The 27,089-nt window shown below is 42.6% G+C and overlaps 1 protein-coding gene across 2 annotated transcripts in view; it reads left to right on the forward strand.

The window, feature by feature from the left end:
- Positions 1-6,430: 6,430 nt before the first annotated feature.
- The window catches only part of LOC112237026 (zinc finger protein 704), a 106,107-nt gene continuing 85,448 nt past the window's right edge, over positions 6,431-27,089 (forward strand). The window contains exons 1-2 of one of the 2 annotated variants that reach the window (XM_042304068.1): positions 6,431-7,002; positions 18,472-18,698. In XM_042304068.1, coding sequence (XP_042160002.1) covers positions 6,712-7,002; positions 18,472-18,698 — 518 coding nt within the window. In that variant the 5' untranslated portion in view covers positions 6,431-6,711. The remainder of the gene's footprint in view (positions 7,003-18,471; positions 18,699-27,089) is intronic. The other variant, XM_042304069.1, reaches the window with a different exon arrangement.

A 27,089-nucleotide genomic window follows, 5' to 3' on the forward strand; every position in this document is an offset into this window, starting at 1 on the left:
TTCACAACCGGGTTTTTAGTGCATATGGAAACAGGCTCAGCTAATGCAAGTGTTGAGCTGAGTAAGGCAGCTAAGGAGGTGGAACCACAGGATGAGATATCTTCGGGCCTGTAACATCAGGGATTTCTGTCATCCAGTATAGAATGATTCTTATATTAGCTGCCCAGTAATAATATTGAAAGTTCGGAAGTGCTAGACCACCCTGGGGGCGAGACCTCTGCAATACACTCGTACTTATCCAAGGGTTTTTCTTGTTCCAGATAAAAGCAGATGTCAGTTTATCTATGGAGATTTTAAAAAAATGTCAGAAAGATAGCAATACATTGAAATAAGTATAAAAACGTATGTAATACATTCATTTTAACAGTGTTAATTCTTCCACCCAAAGGAAATGAAAGTAAATCACAGCGTTCAAGTTCCTATTTGCGTGGTAGAAGGATTAATAGGCATCAATTAACTTTTATACCCGGATATTTTAGCAAATGTCTTTAGTAGAAAATTGATCTCTGGAAGACCAGTTAAAGGGTTAGACATATATAATAGCATGTCATCCGTATAGAGTGAAACTTTATGCCCTCTTCGAAAATCTTTGATAGTGGTGTTTTGTGACGGCAAACAGCTGAGGGGATAGAGCACAACCCTGTCTTGTCCCATGTCGAAGTTGGAAATAGGATGAAAAGTTTTTATTTGTGCGCACTGCAGCCATAGCGGAGAAAGAAAATACTTTGATCCAGGACTTAAAATTGGGACCGAATCCAAATTGTTTCAGAGTATAAAGTAATTAATCCCACTCCACCCTATCAAATGCCTTCTCAGCATCAAGTGATAACAATATCTGGAGTGTCAAATGAAGAGGGATTATAAAGTATGTTATAAAGACATCTGATGTTGAAAAAAGAATGACAATTTTTTAATGAAACCAGATTGATCTGTAGAGATAATGGAGGGAAGAACTGACTCAAAACGGCAGGCAATCATCTTAAAAAGCCTATTTACATCGCAATTCAGTAAAGAAATTGGCCTATATGAACCACACTCAAGAGTTTACATTTTTTTCAGGATAAGTTATACACATGCTTGTCTCATTGTTGCGGGCGAAGAGATTGAGGAGAATGATTCCTCAAATACGGAAAACAAGAGAGGGGACAGTTGATCTGAGATTGTTTTTTTTTATTTGCTCGGAAATCTGTTGGGTCCAGGGGATTTACCACACTACATACATTTTTATTGCCAACAGAATCTCTTCTACAGAGACTGTTCTTCTAATTCAGCAGCTATCTCAGGTTCAACTGTTGGAATATCTAAACTCTCAAAGGTGTCGAGTAATGTAGCAGTACCAGCAGATTCCGAAGTGTATAATTGTGAGTAAAAGTTATGAAAGCATGCATTGACCTCTAAATGATCAATACATTTGTTACAGAGATTATAAGTTATCTGAGGTACAGTATGGTTTGATTTGTTGTTCTCTGCATCTGGTGTGCTAGCGTTTTCCCTGATTTCTCTCCATGTTCCAAATTAGAGTAGAGATTTATTTAGAAATTAGAATTTCAGCTTGTCGAGTTGAAAGAAGATCAAACTCTGTGTCACGCCCTGGCCATAGAGAGGCTTTTATTCTCTATTTTGGTTAGGCCAGGGTGTAACTAGGGTGGGCATTCTATGTTCGGAGTTGCCAGAGCCGCCCTCCTGTCCGGAGCTGCCAGAGCCGCCCGTCAGTCCGGAGGCGCCAGAACCGCCCGTCAGTCCGGAGCTGCCAGAGTCGCCCGTCAGTCCGGAGCTGCCAGAGCCGCCCTTCACTCCGGAGCTGCCAGAATCGCAGCCACTCAGTCCAGAGGCGCCCCTCAGTCCAGAGGCGCCCCTCAGTCCAGTGGCACCCTCTACGAGGGTCTTCAGTCCGGGGCCCGCTGCGAGGGTCCCCGCTCCAGAGGCACCACCTAAGTGGGCCAAGACTGAGGTGGAGCGGGGTCCACATCCCACACCCGAGCCGCCGCCGTAAGGAAGGCCCACCCGGACCCTCCCCTTTGAGTCAGGTTTTGCGTCAGCACCTTTGGGGGGATACTGTCATTCTCTATTTTGGTTAGGCCAGGGTGTGACTAGGGTGGGCATTCTATGTTCCTTTTTCTATGTTTTTGTATTTCTTTGTTTTTGGCCGAGCATGTTTCTCAATCAGGGACAGCTGTCTATTGTTTTCTCTGACTGAGGACCATACTTAGGTAGCTCTTGCCCACATAGGTTTTGTAGGTAGTTGCTTTCTGTTTTGTGCTTTGCACCTGATGGAGCTGTTTCGGTTGTTCTTTTTGTTACTTTGTATTTAGTGTTCAGTTCTATTTAATAAATGACGAACATGTACCACGCTGCGCTTTGGTCCTCACCTTCTTCCACCAATGGCCGTTACACTCTGTCTTAATTGTCAAATGTTGTTTAATCTAAATCTGTGGATGAAGAGTGTGAATATGCCATATCCAAATCCAATTTTAAGTTCCCCTAGGCGTTGAATATTGCACTTCCTTAATCTTGCACTGTACAAAATACTTTGGCCCCTTAGATAAGCCTTCATTGATTCCCATACTGCTGTAGGAGACATTCCAGGGGTTTGATTAAGCTCGAGAAATAGTTCAATTTGAGATGATATAAAAGCAACAAAGGTTTCTTCTGATGGAAGTAGTGAGTAAAGCCGCCAAGGGCAAACATTAGGCTGCGTATTTGGTATAAGTAATTTCATAGAAAGAGGAGAATGATCCGAAATGACTATAGCTTGGTAATCACACTCCGTGATAAATGGCAGAAATGTATTGTCTAGGAAAAAGTAGTCTATACATGAGAAGGTTCTTATGAACTGGTGAGAAAAGATAATACTCCCTAGCTATGGGATTGCAAAAACGCACACGTGAGATATGCCATATGTCTTAAGAAATAGCTTGATTGTGGATACTGTCTTTTATGAAGGTGGTATCTTAGGAGAGCTACGATCCAGATTGGGCGACAGTACACAATTCATATCACCACCTATTATTAGGTGGTGTGTGTCCATATTTGGTCATCGAGAATATACATTTGTGAAGTATGAACTGTTATCCCAGTTTGGCACGTAAATGTTAGCCAAGATAACAGGTGTGTTATACAGTCTTCCTACTACACTAATGAAACAGCCTGCTGAGTCTGCCTCTACACTTGACATTGCGAATGGTATGTTTTTACTAATTAAAATGGCTCCTCCTCTAGTTTTAGAATGAAAATTGGAATAATATGATTGACCTTTTAAACGAGAGTGGTCGAAAGTGTGGAGATGTGTCACCTGAAGAAAAGCAATATCTACTTTAAGGTGATTTAAATGAGAAAGAAACATTTTACGCTTTACTGGGTGATTTAAAGTTTGAACATTCCAGCTAGCAAAAGTGACCGAGCAACCAGCTGTCCCTCTCATGACATTATGCCTAGCCATGTAAAGTCAGGTGGGAAAAGGATAGATGCCAGATTACAATAACAACTGATCCATTAAACATTTATCCAAAAATAGCAATTAAAAAATATTGAAGAAGAATAAAAAACATAAACAAACAATACTCTGAAGTCTGGTATGACAAATAAAACCCACCGTGGTCACCTAATAGAACAAGGTAACCGCTAATCCCCACGCAAAGATATCCACACATGATGTGCTTGTATTGGGGAGCACTAAACCTATCAAATAGCAAGTCATGTTGAAATAGTGAAGGATTTAAAACAAGTTGCGCATAATAAATAACAAATACTTATTTACAAACCAAAACTAGGCTGTTTTAAGAGATAGTATAAAACATTTTATAAATCACATTTTACAGCAATTACCACTAAGTTAGCAGCAACCTCTTTAAAGATATTACTTAACCTAAAAATAGAACTGCGCTTTATCTACCCTGTATACTGGTACCATCGGAGAAATAGAAATGAGCAGCTTCACGGTAATAAAACAAAACGTAAACACAAAAGGATATTTGACTCACCACAACTAAGGCACTGACATGACCTAATACTAACAATATCAACTGATTCCACTGGAGATGCTAAACAGTATCTACAAAAGAGAGACTCTGTCTGCAGTGGATTCAAATAAAATAAAATAAAATGTTTTTGGTCACATACACATGGTTAGCAGATGTTATTGCGAGTGTAGCGAAATGCTTGTGCTACTAGTTCCGACCGTGCAGCAATATCAACAAGTAATCTAACAATTCCACAACATCTACCTAATAAACACAAATCTAAGTAAAGGGATGGAATAAGAATATGTACATATAAATATATTGATGAGCAATGACCGAGCGGCATAGGCAAGATGCAATTGATGGTATAAAATATAGTAAATACAGTGGGGAGAACAAGTATTTGATAAACTGCCGATTTTGCAGGTTTTCCTACTTACAAAGCATGTAGTCTGTAATTTTTATCATAGGTACACTTCAACTGTGAGAGATGGAATCTAAAACAAAAATCCAGAAAATCACATTGTATGATTTTTAAATAATTAATTTGCATTTTATTGCATGACATAAGTATTTGATCACTTACCAACCAGTAAGAATTCCGACTCTCACAGACCTGTTAGTTTTTCTTTAAGAACCCTTCCTGTTCTCCACTCATTACCTGTATTAACTGCACCTGTTTGAACTATTTACCTGTATAAAAGACATCTGTCCACACACTCAATCAAACAGAATCCAACCTCTCCACAATGGCCAAGACTAGAGAGCTGTGTAAGGACATCAGGGATAAAATTGTAGACCTGCACAAGGCTGGGATGGGCTACAGGACAATAGGCAAGCAGCTTGGTGAGAAGGCAACAACTGTTGGCGCAATTATTAGAAAATGGAAGAAGTTCAAGATGATGGTTAATCACCCTCGGTCTGGGGCTCCATGCAAGATCTCACCTCGTGGGGCATCAATGATCATGAGGAAGGTGAGGGATCAGCCCTTTTATACAGGTAAATAGTTCAAACAGGTACCATTAATACAGGTAATGAGTGGAGGACAGAGGAGCCTCTTAAAGAAGAAGTTACAGGTCTGTGAAAGCCAGAAATCTTACTTGTTTGTAGGTGACCAAATACTTATTTTCCACCATATTTTGCTAATAAATTCATTAAAAATCCTACAATGTGATTTTCTGGATTTTTCTTCTCATTTTGTCTGTCATAGTTGAAGTGTACCTATAATGAAAAGTACAGGCCTCTCTCATCTTTTTAAGTGGGAGAATAGGCACAATTGGTGGCTGACTAAATACTTTTTTGCCCAACTGTATATGGAATTTGAAATTATTTATACTTTTACTTTTGATACTTCAGTATATTTTAACAAGTGCATTTACTTTTAATATATTTCAAACCAAATTTTACTTCAAACCAACTTTTACTCAAGTGTTATTTTACTGGGTGACTTGCATTCACTTTTACTGCACCTCCACACAGTGTCGGGAGAGGCAAAGGTTGAGAGCCATGGTGCACGCTTCTGGTCAGTGTGCACTGCGCCCAGCCCGACACAGGAGTCACTAGTGTACGATGAGACAAGGATATCCCTGCCAAACCCAATTGTGCAGCCGGCTGCGACAGAGCCTGGGCTCAAACCCAGAGTTCAACAGAGCCTGGGCTTGAACCCCTGCCTTAGACCACTGCGCCACCCGGGAGGCCCAGCTCTGTGATTATCATCGGTCTCCCCAATAGGCCCAGTGGTTGCCAAACTTTTGATAGTTCAGTACCCCTTCCAACATTCAACCTCCAGCTGCGTACCACCTCTAGCACCAGGGTCAGCGCACTCTCAAATGTTGTTTTTTGCCATCATTGGCAGGCTTACAATTTAAAAATAAATGTGAATCACATTTTTATTTGGTGTACCCCCGACCGCATTGTGAACTCACTATGGGAATACCTGGCTAGGCTATATGATTATCTTGCTGCAACATAAATGCAATTGTTACATTGTAACAACGTTGTAATAAAACTGCAACAATGTAGCAGCTTCAAGTCGGGAAACAATGTAGCAGGACTAACAGAACATTCAGCAGCACTCGTTGTAACCACGACCACTATTGCTATTACACTGATAAAATGGCATAGGCAAACCTATATGGTTAATAAAAACATGACATGGTAAAAATGGTAGTTGCACAAACATATCAATTTATTAATGTAATGCTTTGGAATATTCTGTAGCCTGAAGAAGTTATTCTAAATGCATAGGCTACACTGCACAGACATAGGCCCGCTGCTTCGACTTTAGCGGAGCATACAGTAAATCTAGGCCTTGGCTGGCTACTTGTTGTTTTCATTTCTCCCTTTTCACCGGCCGGCCGGCAAACTGGAGCGACACACCCCCATTATCTTCACACACAAAAAAGTGAGTGACACATTCCAAACTACCCATTGGCTTCTGGCTTGCGATGGCAGCGGACCAATAGCAGTGAATTGAAGGCGGTGCCTTGTGAATTTCGCCTGGCTGCACGCGCAGGGGAGTGGGGGCGTGGCATTTTTTTTGAAGAAAAAAAGCTAAACAATCTTTAATCTTTCAAATTGACTGTGTCGGCTTTTTAACTTGTCTCGGCTGGTGGAGAAGTCCATACCTTAGAATAGTGATAACACACGGGGATCCACTCAAGACAGGCCTGAATGTATGTTCTTCCAAATTTCTGCACGAAAAGGTATAGAAAGCGGGTAATCTTTCTTTAGTCACCACTCCGGTCCGACGATGAATTCTAAACGTTTGCTTGACATGTCTCCGGCTGAAATACTGGTCGGGGGCGCTTCGAAACAAGCCGGTATTGACCAGCATGCAGAGGGTTCCAAGGGAAGCGAAATGAGTGTCACCACTACTGACAGCGGTGTCATTCTGGCGTGCGGGAGCGGGCCCGCATCAGGAGCAGTTTTCTGCACAATCGTGCTAGACGATGGCTCTTTGAGAGAATGTACAAACCAGGACATCATCCTCAATGGGAATGACCTGTCGTCAGGGAGAGAAAAATACGCGCACCGGAAAATAGTAGGTGCTATTACACTGTCATATCCATTGCATGCTGGACGTCATGTATTTTTCTTTGCAGTGAGTTGGTTAGATTAAAATCAAGTGTGTAATGTGTTATTCTTCTTCCCCCTATTCAATTATATATCAATCGAGTTTTCACATTAGCACATTGTTTTCCTTAAAGCACACTGTTGTATACACCGGGGAAACAAACTACAGAACCAGCCGCTCTGACTTTTCTAATGACATGAATCGGTTACTTTTTAAAGTGAAAATATAGGTCAGGCAGGCTATGAGTCTAACCCAAGTTAATTATAGCCTAAATGCAACTAGTATGTATGACGAATATAATCTGTTAAAATGGCGGCTCATTGCATGTTCAAAGTTTAAAGGAAAAAGGGCTGGGACTCCAAACTAATTTCCCCTCCCCCATAGCGACCGCTTTGCCTGCCAGAATTTCAGCAGGGAGGCATCGAGACCAATGATTCAGATAATATACACTAGATGGCTGATTGGGGGCGCTGTGTTGAATCCGTCGATTCACTCCCCCACATTTCAGTCGTTTAGCAGATGCTCTTAACCAGAGCGACTTACAGTAGAGTACATACATTTTCATACCCCACCATTGTATCAAATATTTTGGAAGCTATAGAATTACATTTGTTAATATCTACATTATTTTTGCCATATTTATTATATTACAGAAGCCTTAATGTATATATGAAAAATATATAAAAACATTTTCCTTAAAGTATAATTTTTAGATCTTACAAATGTTACTGTCCCCACTACAAAAAAAAACATAAATACCTGTCATTTTCTTCTTGAAACGTTGAATTGAAATACTGTAGAATTGCATTAAATCCTATGGAGGACTGCTCCTACTGGGAAATGCCAATATGGCCGACCGGTGGCCTCTTAAAGTCCAACATATAGCATTAGCAATCCACGGTTTATATACATCATTGACCAAGACCCTGCTTTGAAGGGAAGAAAAACTATCTACAAGTGTTGCTTGATATTATTATTATTTTTTAAAACAAAAATGCATGTCAGATATGTTGTATTGTCCCAAGACATCAACACACGCCCATATAGAAATGAGAGAGTGGACAATGTCCTACCAGTGAATTTCTAGGGGATGTCATATGCCTAAACGTTTTTGAGAAACCGTCATTTTTGTTTAGCCATCCTACATGCTATCACTTTGTTTGGTATTATAGCCTATTGTCAAAGTGTTGTCAGATGGCGTGTGAGCGGGAGGATTACACAGGGTTAATGTGCTCCGTGAAGGGATTGTTCAACAGAATTACAAAATAACATATTGGTTTCCTTACCCTGTAAGCAGTCTATTGACAAGGTATGACAGCAATCTATGCTTTGGTTTAGTTTCCCTAGCACTGTTTCCACAGGCTAACTTTTTTTTTGCGTTTGTGGCAAAAATCCATTTCAAGTCATGGGACAGATATTATAATTTTCTTGTTACATTTTTGAGCTTCACGATCAATTTGAGATACTTTTAGATGATTTGGACATGATTAGGTCAGTCAAATTACTGCGGTCACTGTTATAATCATTTCATATAAGCATTTCACTGTAGTGTTTTACACCTGCTGTATCCTGTGCATCTTAGGTGAAATTGCCATGGGGGACGGGGGGACATGTATGTCCCAATATTAACAACAGGTCGATTCTTCCCCCCCAATAGGCTCAATTCTTTCAAATCTAAAACATATATACATTTCTTTGTTGGTTGGGGGCCCCTTGGAGTTCGGCGGTTCCCCAGATAGCATACTGTATGAGTAAGTCTTAAGCAATGGAAAAAATGTGTAGACTTGTAGGAAATTAGCTTTAACGGTCGTTAGGACACAAAGAACTGTCCAACTCCTCCTCCTTCTCAATTTTCCAACAGAAATGCGGTGTGCCTTTAGTGGTTCATCGATGTGTCATTCTGGTCATGCACGGCTCAACCAACATAGGTAGTTCATTAGCTAAGCTAGAGCATTAAGCACAGTATAATTAATTACACTAACTACGTTTCCATCCACAGTTTTAATGCGAGTAAAAGTCATTCCGTATAGAAAAAAATCACGACAGCTGTGATGGAAACAGGTAGTTTCGGTACAACTTTTGAGATGCTGACAGATAATTTATTAGTTAAACATGGTGGGATCTTGTTGTGTCGGTAAAATGTATTATGTGAGAAATGGTGTTGGAAAGGCCTTGATGTGCAACTATTTATATAATAACCATGATATCAAAGTAAACTTGGAGTCACGCGATGGTATGGTGTGTGCTCCTCCCAATATCACTCGGGAAACCATGCAGTTTATTAGGCTACAGATTAATGAAATAAGTTATGATGAACTTCACAGTCTTATTTTGGTGGCATGAAGATCGATGCTTGACTGCCGTTTGACAAATAAAAATGTTCTCACTGCTGTCAATAATAATCTCATCATGGAGACTAGCCTACCAGCACAGCTTCTCACACTGTATCTGCCAGCTGTTGGTTAGAATGTACGTTCCAAGACTAGAGGAGGCACATTTGCTATTTTTAACGAAACAGTTGTTGTTGCAAAACTATCGGTAGAGCTGAAAATGTGTTGGAAACACATTGAACTTGACATTTTTATTAGGTACTTGAAAACTAAAGCGGATAAGTATTTTATTTATTTATCTGGGAACAAGTCCATTAGGTGGAAACACACCACTAGTGGGGAAAATGTGCATATTATGCAGAATTTTTGAATATTCCCATGAAAATCTGTTGCCAATTGGATGGAAACCTAGTTAATATGAGGGAAATAGTTTTCCTTCCAAAAAAAGAGTAAATAAGTATGTTAAAAGCAGCTTTTCTGTCTTGTAATAGATGCAGTAAGAGGTCAATGGAACGCTGACCATGGGGGACAGAAGAAGGATGCTGGATTGGCGCACAGTCAATAAATCTGAGCTAACAACGATGTTGTTCGTCAAAACCTTCATGATTGATCTATTGTAACAGGCCCACAAAGTCCGATTGAAATACATTTGGCCGTTTTCACTGCATAACATTTAGAAGTCGTCCATTTTCAGGTTTAGAAGAAGTGACTGGACTGCTAAATGCTAACTCCCCTTCGTATATCTGGTAGCTTAGCTAGCATAGAGAAATGGTTGTCAAAGTCATTTTTAACTGTAATGAATTTGATTGGTGATGACATGAACATGTTTTGGGGTTGACATCTATACAAGCAATATACTGATTTTTACCCCACCATATTGTGAAATAGTGCAAATGATCTTTCCTCTCTACCCAATGGCAAAATGTGTAGAATTCTAGGAAATTAGCTTTAAAACTTCACATTTTTATCTCTGCCCCATCTCAAAATGTGTTGAAATGCAGAAAGTTAGCTGTTTTCCCCAAAATATATTTCTCGGGTGGTTGGGGGCCTTCCACTTATACTTATACTGTGTTTTACCCCTCCATATACCCCTCAAAATACCCCTTAAGAGATGCATAACAAGTCAAACTGTGTAGAATTGCAGGAAATGCGGAGGACCCCTCAGACGGCCCATCTACTGTTCAGCCCCCCCTTGTTATCACCCCTCAGACAGCCCGTCTACTGCCCCTCCCCATTATCTACACCACAATTTCACCCTTACTGTGCATTTGAGAATACAACTTAAAACTCAAAAAATATTTGGGTAGCAAAAAAATTATATTAGAAAAAATGAATACCTCCTATATATATAGGGGCAGTACTCACTGAGTGTTGATATTGTGAACCTATGTTATGTATTTTTACCTCCTGTTTCAGGAAGTGATGTCACTGAGTACTGCCCCTATATATAGGACCTTCCACCCCCACCTGTGATATGGATGCCTGATGAAGACCTAAGGGTCAAAATGTTGTTATTAATAAAATCACCTGGGAGCATGAGCAGCAGTGTGCAGCGTTTTCCCTTTTATTTTCCATCAATTCACCTACAACTACAGCACCTGCAAAAAGCACCTGGATGTGCGTATGTTCTTCAGCTTTTGTCCATGTGGAAACAGTGCCAGAGAAACTAAACCAAAGCATGGATTTGCTGTCATACCTTGTCCATAGACTGCTTAGAGGGTAAGGAAACCAATGCGTAATTTTTGTGAACTATCCCTTTAAGCCAGGGATCATCAACTAGATTCAGTCGCAGGCCATTTTCTTTCTTGAGCGGATGGTCAGGTGGCCGGAACATAATTACAAATAATTTGTAGACTGCAAATTGACCAGAAGAAGCCGAAACAGATATAATATTTGACTAAAGCATAGTAATTTAAAATAGGGCTGTACGATATATTGAATTAATTCAATTAATTTCAGGGCTATGGTAAGGGTAGGAGTTAGGGTAAGGATGAGGGTTAGGGTAAGGGTAGGAGTTAGGGTAAGGGTAGGAGTTAGGGTAAGGGTAGGAGTTAGGGTAAGGGTAGGAGTTAGGGTAAGGGTAGGAGTTAGGGTAAGGGTAGGAGTTAGGGTAAGGATGAGGGTTAGGGTAAGGGTAGGAGTTAGGGTAAGGATGAGGGTTAGGGTAAGGGTTGTGGTTAAGATAAGGGTAGGGGTTAGGTTTAGGGTAGGGGTTAAGGTTCGGGTTAGAGTACGGGTACGGTAAAAGGGTAAGGGTTATGGTTCAGGTTAGGGTAGGTGTTAAGGTTAGGGTAAGGGTTAAGGTTAGGGTAATGGTAGGGGTTAGAGTTAGGGTTAGGTAAGGGTTATGGTTCAGGTTAGGTTAGGTGTTAAGTTTAGGGTAAGGGTTAAGGTTAGGGTAAGGGTAGGAGTTAGGGTAAGGATAAGGGTTAGGGTAAGGGTTGTGGTTAAGATAAGGGTAGGGGTTAAGCTTAGGGTTTAGGGTAGGGATTAAGGTTAGGGTTAGAGTATGGGTATGGTAAAAAGGTAAGGGTAAGGGTTATGGTTCAGGTTAGGGTAGGTGTTAAGGTTAGGGTAAGGGTTAAGGTTAGGGTAAGGGTAGGGGTTAGAGTTAGGGTTAGGTAAGGGTTATGGTTCAGGTTAGGGTAGGTGTTAAGTTTAGGGTAAGGGTTAAGGTTAGGGTAAGGGTAGGAGTTAGGGTAAGGATAAGGGTTAGGGTAAGGGTTGTGGTTAAGATAAGGGTAGGGATTAAGTTTAGGGTTTAGGGTAGGGATTAAGGTTAGGGTTAGAGTATGGGTACTGTAAAAAGGTAAGGGTAAGGTTTATGGTTCAGGTTAGGGTAGGTGTTAAGGTTAGGGTAAGGGTTAAGGTTAGGGTAAGGGTAGGGGTTAGGGTTAGGTAAGGGTTATGGTTAAGGTTAGGGTAGGGGTTAAGATTAGAGTAGAGGTTAAGGTTAGGGTTTAGGGTAAGGGTAGGAGTTAGGGTTAGGGTAGGGGTTAAGGTAAGGGCATGGGTTATGGTTAAGGTTAGGGTAAGGTTAGGGGTTAAGGTAAGGGTAGGAGTAGGGGTTAAGTTGAGGGTTTAGGGTAGGGGTTAAGGTTAGGGTAAGGGTAGGGTAAGGGTTATGGTTCAGTGTAGGCGTTAAGGTTAGGGTAAGAGTAGGCGTTAAGGTTAGGGTAAGAGTAGGCGTTAAGGTTACACTAAGGGTAGGCGTTAAGGTTAGGGTAAGAGTAGGCGTTAAGGTTAGGGTAAGAGTAGGCGTTAAGGTTAGGGTAAGAGTAGGCGTTAAGGTTAGGGTAAGAGTAGGCGTTAAGGTTACACTAAGGGTAGGCGTTAAGGTTAGGGTAAGAGTAGGCGTTAAGGTTAGGGTAAGAGTAGGCGTTAAGGTTAGAGTAAGGGTAGGAATTTAGGTTAGAGTAGGGGTAGGGGTTAGGGAGGGTTAGGTAACTGTAAGGGTTGAGGTTAATGTTAGGGTAAGAGTAGAGTTTAAGGTAAGGGTAGGGTTTAAGGTAAGGATAGGGGTTAAGGTAAGGGTAGGGGTTAGAGTAAGGGTAGGGGTTAAGGTTAGGGTAAGGGTAGGAATTAAGGTTAGGGTAGGGATGCCCCAAGGATCCAGGATAGCACACACCCAGCTCCTCCCCCTTCCTGCCACTCACAAGCTCCTCCCCCTCCTGCCACTCGCAACAACAAAGATGAAAGATAATTTCTTCCTCTCTGACAACAAGCGGTTTCAAATCGTTATTTGCATTTGAGGTTTGGTCCAACAGAATCGGTCATATGGACACTGAAACACATTTAGACAATATTTTACTGTAATAGATGGGAACCTAACTTTTCTAACAATACCCTTTATATGTCTCAACTCCTCAAATTGCGCAAAGAGCAGACCCTATTAAAACTGGAGTAGCAAGGAACATTGATTCTGCAAAATTAATGCTCAGTTTCTGTCGTGCACGGGTACCGCTAGAAGCATTTTAGCCACAGACTGTTATTCTGGCTGTCTAGTCTGTGTTTTATAAATTTGCAATGAGCATAAAAAAATATTATGTAAGGAATTAACAACTAGTTCTCATTCTGATAAATAAGGTAGGCCACTTGATTTCAACATCTGAACAAAGTGGACAAGCTAGCATACTGTTGGAGACGGTCAGAAGGGTGTGTTCATAACAATTCAACTGTTATATCTTGTTAGCTAGCAAATAGATCCAAGTTGGCTAGACTTTAATTATAAAGATTAGCTGGCTACTGACTAGCATGTGGGCTTGTGCTTGAGAGATTGTTTATGAGACCTGTGTTAATTTTATATTAATGCCTGCTTGTTGGTCATTATTAGTCAATGCTACAAGACGTTGGTCATTATTAGTGAACGCTACAAGACGTTGGTCATTATTAGTGAACACTACAAGATGTTGGTCATTATTAGTGAATGCTGAAAGAAGTTGGTCATTATTAGTGAATGCTGGAAGAAGTTTGTCATTAGTAGTGAATGCTTCAAGAAGTTGGTCATTAATAGTGAATGCTACAAGAAGTTGGTCATTATTAGTGAATGCTACAAGAAGTTGGTCATTATTAGTGAATGCTACAAGAAGTTGGTCATTAATAGTGAATGCTACAAGACGTTGGTCATTATTAGTGAATGCTACAAGACTTGGGTCATTATTAGTGAATGCTGCAAAAAGTTGGTCATTATTAGTGAATGCTACAAGAAGTTGGTCATTATTAGTGAATGCTGCAAGAAGTTGGTCATTATTAGTGAATGCTACAAGAAGTTGGTCATTATTAGTGAATGCTACAAGACGTTGGTCATTATTAGTGAATGCTACAAGACGTTGGTCATTATTAGTGAATGCTACAAGAAGTTGGTCATTATTGGTGAATGCTACAAGACGTTGGTCATTATTAGTGAATGATACAAGAAGTTGGTCATTATTAGTGAATTCTGCAAGTAGTTGGCCATTATTAGTGAATGCTATAAGAAGATGGTCATTATTAGTGAATGCTGCAAGAAGTTGGTCATTATGTGATGCCTGCTGCAAGAAGTTGGTCATTATTAGTGAATGCTACAAGAGTTGGTCATTATTAGTGAATGCTACAAGACGTTGGTCAGTATTAGTGAATGCTACAAGAAGTTGGTCATTATTAGTGAATGCTACAAGTCTTTGGTTATTATTAGTGAATGCTACAGGAAGTTGGTCATTAATTATACATTTTTGCTCAGAAAACTTGGGGGGCCAAATTAAATCACCTGTGGCCGCTAGTTGGGGAACCCTACTTTAAACAATAGGTTATATATTCTAGTTGTCAGTGCCTCCTAATTGTTGGACAGATTTAGTGTAACTGACAGCTTCTATTTCTTTGTACACAAAATCTCTCAACAACGTCTCTTTCCCAAAACATTTAGCCAAAATAAAGAGGTAGATTGGGCCTTAAACTGTTAGGCCCATTCTCCAAGATGGCGTAGCAGTCGGGCGTGTGTTTTGTCTTGTCCCGTATCGTTTTCCTTGTTTTTTTTTCTCGTAAATATTTTGTATGTATTTTAATCTCACTTCCCATCTACGGACTGAATATACTCTCCTGCAACCCACCTCACCCAATGTGGTACGGATCTACTATTTCTATACTTTAGAACCGGAACCCCAATCAGAAGCTAGCCAGGTAACTAGCTACTAGCTAGTAGTCAGTTTGCCACTGCTAGCGGTCTTCACCATTAACTCGGACACCAGCCAGCCCCAGCTCAGTCAATACCTGCCAGTCTGCACAGAGCGATATCAACCCAGAGCATATCGGACTGCTTTTTCTCTACCATATCTCCGGATTCCTACCGCAAGCTCTGAACCTTTACACCGGATCATCGCAGCTAGCTAGCTACAATCCGAGTGGCTACTCCTGGCTAATGTCTCTGTCCTGAAGCAAGCACCAGTTAGCCTTGAGCTAGCCTCGAGCTAGGTCCACCAGCTAATTCTTGTGCTACAATACCTCTTTTGCCAAATGGCCTAGACCATTTACTGCCGACACGGAGCCCCGCCGATCCATCACGACTGGTCTGCCGACGTAATCGTCCGAGGTGGATCCAACAGGCTCTTCTGTTGCGACATCGCCGAAGGCCCATCTGCTAGCCCTGGCCCGCTAGCTGTCTGAATCGCCCTGTCTCCAGCTCACCTAGCGTAGTAGCAACTAATGAATTGTCTCCCTGACTCACCTATTGCTACTCATTGGACCCTATGATCACTCTGCTACACATGCCTCTCCCTAATGTCAATATGCCCTGTCTATTGCTGTTTTGCTTAGTGATTATTGCCTTATTTCACTGTAGACCCCCCAGCCCTGCCCAATATGCCTTAGCCCCCACACATGCGGTGACCTCATCTGGCTTAACTGGTGCCTCTAGAGAGAAAACCTCTCTCATCGTCACTCAATGCCTAGGTTTACCTCCACTGTACTCACATCCTACCATACCCTTGTCTGTAAATTATGCCTTGAATCTATTCTTCCACGCCCAGAAATCTGTTCCTTTTAATCTCTGTTCCGAATGCACTAGACGACCAGGTCTTATAGCCTTTAGCCGTACCCTTATCCTACTCCTCCTCTGTTCCTCTGGTGATGTAGAGGTTAACCCAGGCCCTGCAGCCCCACTCCCATTCCTCAGGCACTCTCATTTGTTGACTTCTGTAACTGTAAAAGCCTTGGTTTCATGCATGTTAACATCAGAAACCTCCTCCCTAAGTTTGTTTTATTCACTGCTTTAGCACACTCCGCCAACCCTGATGTCCTAGCTGTGTCTGAATCCTGGTTTAGGAAGGCCACCAAAAATCCTGAAAATTCATCCCCAACTACAACATTTTCCGACAAGATAGAAGTGACAAAGGGAGCGGAGTTGCAACCTACTGCAGAGATAGCCTGCAGAGTTCTGTCATACTATCCAGGTCTTTTAAACATCTTTTAAAAATCCACCTTTCCAGAAACAAGTCTCTCACTGTGACCGCTTGTTATAGACCCTCCTCAGCCCCCAGCTGTGCCCTGGACACCATATGTGAAATGATTCCCCCCCCCCACCTATCTTCAGAGTTTGTACTGTTAGGTGACCTAAACTGGGATATGCCGTCCTACAATCACCCCGGCCGTCCTACAATCTAAGCTAGATGCCCTCAATCTCGCACAAATTATCAAGGAACCTACCAGGTACACACCTCTGCTGTCTTTAACCAGGATCTCAGTGATCACTGCCTCATTGGCTGTGTCCGTAACTGTCAAACGCTCCCTAAAATACTTCAGCGATCTGGCCTTTCTAACCGACCTCACCCGGGTATCCTGGAAGGATATTGACCTCATCCAGTCAGTAGAGAATGCCTGGTTGTTCTTTAAAGTGCTTTCCTCACCATCTTAAATAAGCATGCCCCATTCAAAAAATGTAGAACTAAGAACAGATATAGCCCTTGGTTCACCCCAGACTTGACTGCCCTTGACCAGCACAAAAACATCCTGTGGCGTTCTGCATTAGCATTGAATAGTCACCGCGATATGCAACTTTTCAGGGAAGTCAGGAACCATAATACATAGTCAGTTAGGAAAGCTAAGACTGGATTTTTCAAAAAGAAATTTGCATCATGTAGCAGTAATTCCAAAAAGTTTTCGGACACTGTAAAGTCCATGGAGAATAAGTGCACCTCCTCCAAGCTGCCCACTGCACTGAGGCGAGGAAACACTGTCACCACCGATAGTCTCTATAGGGCTGCCACAGGGTTAAATTCTCTGGCTGACTCTTTTCTATGTATATATCAATGATGTTGCTCTTGCTGCTGGTGATTGTCTGATCCACCTCTACGCAGAGGGACACCATTCTGTATACATCTGGCCCTTCTTTGGACACTGTGTTAACAAACCTGCAAACGAGCTTCAATGCCATACAACTCTCCTTCCGTGGCCTCCAACTGCTCTTAAATGCAAGTAAAACTAAATACATGCTCTTCCAGCGATTGCTGCCGCACCTGCCCGCCCGCCCAGCATCACTACTCTGGACGGTTCTGACTTAGAATATGTGGACAACTACAAATACCTAGGTTCTCTGGTTAGACTGTAAACTCTCCTTCCAGACTCACATCAAGCATCTCCAATACAAAATGAAATCTAGAATCGGCTTCCTATTTCGCAACAAAGCCTCCTTCACTCATGCTGCCAAACATACCATCATAAAATTGACTATCCTACCGATCCTTGACTTCGGCGATGTCATTTACAAAATAGCCTCCAACACTCTACTCAGCAAACTGGATGTAGTCTATCACAGTGCCATCTGTTTTGTCACCATATACTACCCACCACTGTGACCTGTATGCTCTCGTTGGCTGGCCCTTGTTACAAACCCACTGGCTACAGGTCATCTACAAGTCTTTGCTAGGTAAAGCCCCACCTTATCTCAGCTCACTGGTCACCATAGCAGCACCCACCCGAAGCACACGCTCCAGCAGGTATTTTTCACTGGTCATCCCCAAAGCCAACTCTTCGCCGCCTTTCTTCCAGTTCTCTGCTGCCAATGACTGGAACAAATTGCAAAAATGACTGAAGCTGGAGACTTATATCTCCCTCTCTAACTTTAAGCATCAGCTGTCAGAGCAGCTTACGATCACTGTACCTGTACACAGCCAATCTGTAAATAGCACCCCCGACTAACTACCTCATCCCCATATTGTTATTTATCTTCTTGCTCTTTTGCACCCCAGTATCTCTATTCTCTACTTGCGCATCATCATCTGCACATCTGTCATTCCAGTGTTAATGCTAAATTGTAATTATTTTGCCTCCATGGCCTATTTATTGCATTACCTCCCTAATCTTCTACATTTTCACACACTACATAGATTTTTCTATTGTGTTATTGACTGTATGTTTGTTTATGTGTAACTCTGTTGTTGTTTTTGTCACACTGCTTTGCTTTATCTTGGCCAGGTCACAGTTGTAAATGAGAACTTGTTCTCAACTGGCCTACCTGGTTAAGTAAAGGTGAAATAAAAATGAATAAATATAAAATGTGGACTAAAAAGCACCAACATAACAGTTCTGAGACTGCAAGCATTTCTCAGCTGTGTGTGTACTGTTCTTCATCCTTCAGATGGGTTGTGGTGGCGAGGCAGAGAGGAACAGTGGTCTGACTGGGGTCCTTACTAACGGCAGTCCCACTCACTGCCTGATCCTGAACGGGCAGAAGCCAGACAGACACATGCACTCGAAAGCGAGGAATCCGCTGGTGCCCGATGGTTTCCAGGAAACCGGACATCAAGTGCCACCTGAGGAGAGAAATCCCCACCCCTCCTCCCACATACCTGTCCCACGACGCAGGTAGGGACCACATGGCTAATAACATAGTAGTGTTGTCACAATACCAGCGTTTTTCATTCGATACCGATACCAGGTTTAGTATTACAATACTCGATACCATCACGATACTTATTACCAAAACTTATTACCAGAACATACTGTATTATTTTATTGGAAACTGCTCAGAGAACATACTGTATTCTTTTATTGGAAACTGCTCAGAGAAAATACTGTATTCTTTTATTGTACTTATTAACAACATTTGCATGGAAGAAGCAATCTGTTCTTTTCGAATAGTGTGCACTGTCTCTTTAAGAAATGAATGACATTATTTGCTTAATTTGCAAGGCAGAATGTGGCTGTGGAATCTGACTTTGTGACTCGGGAATCTAGTGGAAACCAGACGTGAGGTAAAGGAAGACGAAGAAGTGAATGTTGTTTTGGTGGCATGTGAGACAATGTGAATTAGTAACATTTTTGGTGCCTGCCAGCTTTTAAATTAGCATATTTTGTGTTATGGTTTGCATATTATCACAAACAAAGTAGTAGGATTGTGAATTCAGCTGTAAGCTAGAAAGGAAAGTTAGCCTACAATTAAAGCTAGAAGCTACCGGTATCGTCTTCCATTGTAAAAGTGTCTAGCCTGTATGGACATTGTTTTGTGAACAGTAATTAACAGTTTCAACATTTCTACATGCTGGGTCGTATTATTCAGGTGTGTTAACTTCTGTGCCGCGTGAGTGAGGAGATAACATGATGCAGCCCAGACTCCCAGTGCAGGCTAAGTGGAGCAGGAGTGGGGACTGGGAAGCTAATGTAGCTCAGACTCCCAGTGCAGGCTAAGTGGAGCAGGAGTGAGGAGATAACATTGATGCAGCCCAGACTCCCAGTGCAGACTAAGTGGAGCAGGAATGGGGACTGGGAAGCTAATGTAGCTCAGACTCCCGGTGCAAGCTAAGTGGAGCAGGAGTGGGGACTGGGAAGCTAATATAGCTCAGACTCCCGGTGCAGGCTAAGTGGAGCAGGAGTGAGGAGATAACATGATGCAGCCCAGACTCCCAGTGCAGGCTAAGTGGAGCAGGAGTGAGGAGATAACATTGATGCAGCCCAGACTCCCAGTGCAGGCTAAGTGGAGCAGGAGTGGGGACTGGGAAGCTAATGTAGCTCAGACTCCCGGTGCAGGCTAAGTGGAGCAGGAGTGAGGAGATAACATGATGTAGCTCAGACTCCCGGTGCAGGCTAAGTGGAGCAGGAGTGAGGAGATAACATGATGTAGCTCAGACTCCCGGTGCAGGCTAAGTGGAGCAGGAGTGAGGAGATAACATGATGCAGCCCAGACTCCACATTTTTCTAATATCTCTTTTCTCTGTTTCATCCCGGTATCAGTAAGCCAGGCGTGCACTCTGAGTGGCTAGACAGACCAGTACACTCTGAGTGGCTAGACAGACCAGTACACTCTGAGTGGCTAGACAGACCAGTGCACTCTGAGTGGCTAGACAGACCAGTACACTCTGAGTGGCTAGAGAGACCAGTGTGTCTGAGTGGCTAGACAGACCAGTGTGTCTGAGTGGCTAGACAGACCAGTGTGTCTGAGTGGCTAGACAGACCAGTGCACTCTGAGTGGCTAGACAGACCAGTGTGTCTGAGTGGCTAGACAGACCAGTGTGTCTGAGTGGCTAGACAGACCAGTGTGTCTGAGTGGCTAGACAGACCAGTGTGTCTGAGTGGCTAGACAGACCAGTGCAGTCTGAGTGGCTAGACAGACCAGTGCAGTCTGAGTGGCTAGACAGACCAGTGCACTCTGAGTGGCTAGACAGACCAGTGCAGTCTGAGTGGCTAGACAGACCAGTGCAGTCTGAGTGGCTAGACAGACCAGTGTGTCTGAGTGGCTAGACAGACCAGTGTGTCTGAGTGGCTAGACAGACCAGTGTGTCTGAGTGGCTAGACAGACCAGTGCACTCTGAGTGGCTAGACAGACCAGTGCAGTCTGAGTGGCTAGACAGACCAGTGTGTCTGAGTGGCTAGACAGACCAGTGTGTCTGAGTGGCTAGACAGACCAGTGTGTCTGAGTGGCTAGACAGACCAGTGCACTCTGAGTGGCTAGACAGACCAGTGCAGTCTGAGTGGCTAGACAGACCAGTGTGTCTGAGTGGCTAGACAGACCAGTGCACTCTGAGTGGCTAGACAGACCAGTGTGTCTGAGTGGCTAGACAGACCAGTGCACTCTGAGTGGCTAGACAGACCAGTGTGTCTGAGTGGCTAGACAGACCAATGTGTCTGAGTGGCTAGACAGACCAGTGTGTCTGAGTGGCTAGACAGACCAGTGCAGTCTGAGTGGCTAGACAGACCAGTGCACTCTGAGTGGCTAGACAGACCAGTGTGTCTGAGTGGCTAGACAGACCAGTGTGTCTGAGTGGCTAGACAGACCAGTGCAGTCTGAGTGGCTAGACAGACCAGTGCAGTCTGAGTGGCTAGACAGACCAGTGTGTCTGAGTGGCTAGACAGACCAGTGCACTCTGAGTGGCTAGACAGACCAGTGTGTCTGAGTGGCTAGACAGACCAGTGCACTCTGAGTGGCTAGACAGACCAGTGTGTCTGAGTGGCTAGACAGACCAGTGTGTCTGAGTGGCTAGACAGACCAGTGTGTCTGAGTGGCTAGACAGACCCGTGTGTCTGAGTGGCTAGACAGACCAGTGCAGTCTGGCTAGTGGCTAGACAGACCAGTGCAGTCTGAGTGGCTAGACAGACCAGTGCAGTCTGAGTGGCTAGACAGACCAGTGCAGTCTGAGTGGCTAGACAGACCAGTGCAGTCTGAGTGGCTAGACAGACCAGTGTGTCTGAGTGGCTAGACAGACCCGTGTGTCTGAGTGGCTAGACAGACCCGTGTGTCTGAGTGGCTAGACAGACCAGTGTGTCTGAGTGGCTAGACAGACCAGTGTGTCTGAGTGGCTAGACAGACCAGTGTGTCTGAGTGGCTAGACAGACCAGTGTGTCTGAGTGGCTAGACAGACCAGTGTGTCTGAGTGGCTAGACAGACCAGTGTGTCTGAGTGGCTAGACAGACCAGTGTGTCTGAGTGGCTAGACAGACCAGTGTGTCTGAGTGGCTAGACAGACCAGTGTGTCTGAGTGGCTAGACAGACCAGTGTGTGTATGTTGACATGTTTTTCTCTCAGCAGTTTGTGCTGTTGTGTGTGACTCAATGACTAGCAGAGCGAGAGGGGCTCAAGGCTGTTTTCTCTGTTGCTGTGACACACACACACACACACACACACACACACACACACACACACACACACACACACACACACACACACACACACACACACACACACACACACACACACACACACACACACAGGCAGCAGTCAGAGAGAGAGAGAGAGCTGTGTCTCTCCAGGGACATGACCTGTCAGCGCTCTGCTAGATAACACTGCTACACAACAGATGAGGTCTGGGAACGGCTGCAGGCAGAGCGTTTTTATTCAACATTTTTAGAACCATTGATAGGTTGGAGAAGCTGTCTATATCGGGGATGGAAGCTCTATCTCTCTATGTGTGTGTTTTCATAGTGTAGTGGGGAATTGGCCTGGTTTCTCCTCTGCCACCTCCCCTACCAGCTGTCACAGTTGGGATTTTCTGCTAGGGCCGTGTGTCTAACACAGTTGTGTAAAAGTGTTCAGTTCAGTTCATGGTTGTATCGCTGGGTTACTGTGTCCTGCAAACAAGCTAAAACAAGCCTCTCTGCACAGAGGAGAGGAAGGACACAGGAGGTGCACACAAACACACACACACAGATACAGCTGATAAAAATATCGAAAGAACGTGTGAATGAACAAAAAGAGGTCCAGTGGAATGGTTGGGCCAGCTTTTTGGCTGGTTCGTGGTGAAAATGTTTTCTTATCTCTGCTCCTGCAGGTATTGACTCTGATGCAGTTGTTGAAGTGAATGGAAATAGTGCCCCTAGTTTATCTATGTCAACGCTGTGACAGATTGCCACTAGGACCATGACGGTCATGGAATTTTGGATGCCGGTTATTGGTCTGCCAAAATATGCACGTTTTCTCCTCTCCTCCACCCCTGACTGCATGTGCTGCTGCTGGAAGGGGAGCATTGCCTAGGCAACCAAGGACTCTTTTGTTACAGCAGCTTGTTTTTTTTCAGCAAGAAGCAACAAAGTTTCATCATGTTGTAAAGAGTCCATGTTACCGCGTAAATCAACTCAACCACACGAATACTCGGTCGTCCCAAGTCAGTTGTTCATTCTACAAAAATATACAAATGATAAAACAACGGTTATGACGGTTATTTCTTTTCATGGCGGTCTTCATCCATAATCGTCAGAGGTAATCAGCAGCATGGTGGTTATGGAGGCTGGATGAAGCACAGGTTACGCACACAGTTCGTACTTTCGCAACTAGGGGGTAGTCAGATCTATTTGGCTTGCCCTCCCGAAGTTGTTGACTTGTGCTATAATATTTTTTTACAATTTACCACCCAGCCATATTATTAGCCATGATTAGGGCCTTGGCGCTTCCCTGACCTTGTGACCTGACCAGGAAAAAAACGATCCAGCCCTGAGAGAGAGAGAGAGACTGTAACTCTAACCCCAGCATATGTTTTATATCCTCCCTACCAATGCTCTCTCTCTAAGCTGTGTGCATGCAGTTCCTGGATCAGTAACGCGCAGAAGAATTGTAGCCCACGCAGAGATGGACAAGATTGAACTTCACTAAAATGTACACTATCTTTCCTGGCTTTAAACAGAGAACCATTTCTCCATACTGTGGAAATTGGCATTAAATCAATAAAATAACAGTCCCTTTCAATGCAACAAGCCAAATCCAACTTCAAGACTGAGTTGGTGATTTTGTTGTAGGCAGGGGTGAAAGTAGATTTATTTTCTTACCGGTACGGACATTTTTTAGAATACTTCAGAAATTACAAGGTAGCCTCCTCCGCTGACACTGACTAACAGGTCAATAAAAACAACGTTGTCTAATCCATTTAATTGGCCTACAAAAAGGGGAGACACAATACGATATGAGTAGGAAATGATTGTCCCAAAACAAACAAAAGTGGCACTGACTCAATGAGAAAGACAGTGAATATGCATGCTTACTGGAGATATGGCAGATGTTCTCCGCTGATGCCAATAAAATGTTTGCTCAATTATAAGTTAAGAATTTTGATATCTAAAAGATAGATTGGAGTCTTTTCATTGTCGTCTCTTTACATCAATAGCCATTTGCTTTCCGAACAGTTTTTCTGTGATTGTATTTTCTAATATCACGATATGCCTGGCTGGGTCTCTCAGCTTTTCACTGACAGTAGCAACTTAACAATCATCTATTTGGTATTTGCCGCGCACGCTGCCCAAATTGCGGACCCTTCTGACTGTAGGCTATGCGATTTAAAACAATTCCCTTTTGGAAGAAGCTAATGATCCTCTGTGGTCCAATAACTTGACTGGCCTGCACAGAGCCCTGACCTGAACCCCATCAAATACCTTTGGGATAAATTAGAATTCTCTTCTGGTTGAATGGAAGGAAGTCCCCGCAGCAATGTTTCAACATCTAGTGGAAAGCCTTCCCAGAAGAGTTGAGGCTGTTATAGCAGCAATGTTTCAACATCAAGGGGAAAGCCTTCCCAGAAGAGTTGAGGCTGTTATAGCAGCAATGTTCCAACATCTAGTGGAAAGCCTTCCCAGAAGAGTGGAGGCTGTTATAGCAGCAATGTTTCAACATCAAGTGGAAAGCCTTCCCAGAAGAGTTGAGGCTGTTATAGCAGCAATGTTTCAACATCAAGGGGAAAGCCTTCCCAGAAGAGTTGAGGCTGTTATAGCAGCAATGTTTCAACATCTAGTGGAAAGCCTTCCCAGAAGAGTGGAGGCTGTTATAGCAGCAATGTTTCAACATCTAGTGGAAAGCCTTCCCAGAAGAGTTGAGGCTGTTATAGCAGTAAAGGGTGGACCAACTCCATATTAATGGCCATTATTTTGGAATTAGGTGTCCAATACTTTGGATCATGTAGTGTATCTCCTGTCCCATTTGAGCTACAGTCATGATATTTTGCACATATATGCCAGGGATGTAACGGTTCACCAAACCCACAGTTTGGTACATACAGTATTGTGGCTTTGGATTCACGATTCGCTTGCCAGCAGTTACTGTAGTTCATTTTTGGTTATTTGGCAAAAGATGCAAAAACTGCAAAGCACCCTATTTGTGGCCCAAGTCCAGCTTCTGTGATGGCATTCACAATGTTCCTATCATTATCTGTTGTGACAGGGATTGTTATGTTGGGCTTCACAAAAAGAGGTCTTCACGGGTCCAAAGAGCTGTGTGCACTATTTCTATGCTTCCAGTTCTTAAGTTTTGTTTTTTGAATCTTTCACTTTCAAACAGCTGAAAATACAATATTTTTGGTTATTGAAAATATATTTCACAGCAGATGAGATGGTACAATGGTTCTCTACACTGCTTGTTTTGTCACATAAACGGATATTAGGCAAACTATTTGAATTTTAGAAACCAGGAAATGGCTTAGAGATTTCTGCATATTGCACCTTTAATTAGAATTTTAGAAACCAGGAAATGGTGTAGAGATTTCAGCATATTGCACCTTTAATTAGAATTTTAGAAATCATTAAATGGCATAGAGATTTCTGCATATTGCACCTTTAATTGCATCATCTTCCATTGATTATATAACCTCCTAACGTTCTTCCATTGATTATATAACCTCCTAACGTTCTTCCATTGATTATATAACCTCCTAACATTCTTCCATTGATTATATAACCTCCTAACATCCTTCCATTGATTATATAACCTCCTAACATTCTTCCATTGATTATATAACCTCCTAACGTCCTTCCATTGATTATATAACCTCCTAACGTCCTTCCATTGATTATATAACCTCCTAACATTCTTCCATTGATTATATAACCTCCTAACGTCCTTCCATTGATTATATAACCTCCTAACGTCCTTCCATTGATTATATAACCTCCTAACATTCTTCCATTGATTATATAACCTCCTAACGTCCTTCCATTGATTATATAACCTCCTAACATTCTTCCATTGATTATATAACCTCCTAACGTCCTTCCATTGATTATATAACCTCCTAACGTCCTTCCATTGATTATATAACCTCCTAACGTTCTTCCATTGATTATATAACCTCCTAACGTCCTTCCATTGATTATATAACCTCCTAACGTTCTTCCATTGATTATATAACCTCCTAACGTTCTTCCATTGATTATATAACCTCCTAACGTTCTTCCATTGATTATATAACCTCCTAACGTTCTTTGCCACACACTGAGGTTCTATGACTGTAGTGCTACTTTGATGATTTTTGATTGGCCGTCAACGCCACTCATGAAATGCATACTGTACTGCATACTGTACTGCATACTGTACTGCATACTGTACTGCATACTGTACTGTCATTTTTATCTCTATCAGAATCAGGGCTGCTTGAATACAAAGGGATGAAGTCTGTGTAAATATGTCAACATGTTTGAGGTGTTGGTGGAATGCTGGTATGAAGTCGGTGTAAATATGTCAACATGTTTGAGGTGTTGGTGGAATGCTGGGATGAAGTCTGTGTAAATATATCAACATGTTTGAGGTGTTGGTGGAATGCTGGGATGAAGTCGGTATAAATATGTCAACATGTTTGAGGTGTTGGTGGAATGCTGGGATGAAGTCGGTGTAAATATGTCAACATGTTTGAGGTGTTGGTGGAATGCTGGGATGAAGTCTGTGTAAATATGTCAACATGTTTGAGGTGTTGGTGGAATGCTGGGATGAAGTCGGTGTAAATATGTCAACATGTTTGAGGTGTTGGTGGAATGCTGGGATGAAGTCGGTGTAAATATGTCAACATGTTTGAGGTGTTGGTGGAATGCTGGGATGAAGTCTGTGTAAATATATCAACATGTTTGAGGTGTTGGTGGAATGCTGGGATGAAGTCGGTATAAATATGTCAACATGTTTGAGGTGTTGGTGGAATGCTGGGATGAAGTCGGTGTAAATATGTCAACATGTTTGAGGTGTTGGTGGAATGCTGGGATGAAGTCTGTGTAAATATATCAACATGTTTGAGGTGTTGGTGGAATGCTGGGATGAAGTCGGTGTAAATATGTCAACATGTTTGAGGTGTTGGTGGAATGCTGGGATGAAGTCGGTGTAAATATGTCAACATGTTTGAGGTGTTGGTGGAATGCTGGGATGAAGTCTGTAAATATGTCAACATGTTTGAGGTGTTGGTGGAATGCTGGGATGAAGTCTGTGTAAATATGTCAACATGTTTGAGGTGTTGGTGGAATGCTGGGATGAAGTCGGTGTAAATATGTCAACATGTTTGAGGTGTAGGTGGAATGCTGGGATGAA

Source organism: Oncorhynchus tshawytscha, linkage group LG22 (assembly GCF_018296145.1).
Source record: "Oncorhynchus tshawytscha isolate Ot180627B linkage group LG22, Otsh_v2.0, whole genome shotgun sequence".
NCBI lineage: Eukaryota > Metazoa > Chordata > Actinopteri > Salmoniformes > Salmonidae > Oncorhynchus > Oncorhynchus tshawytscha.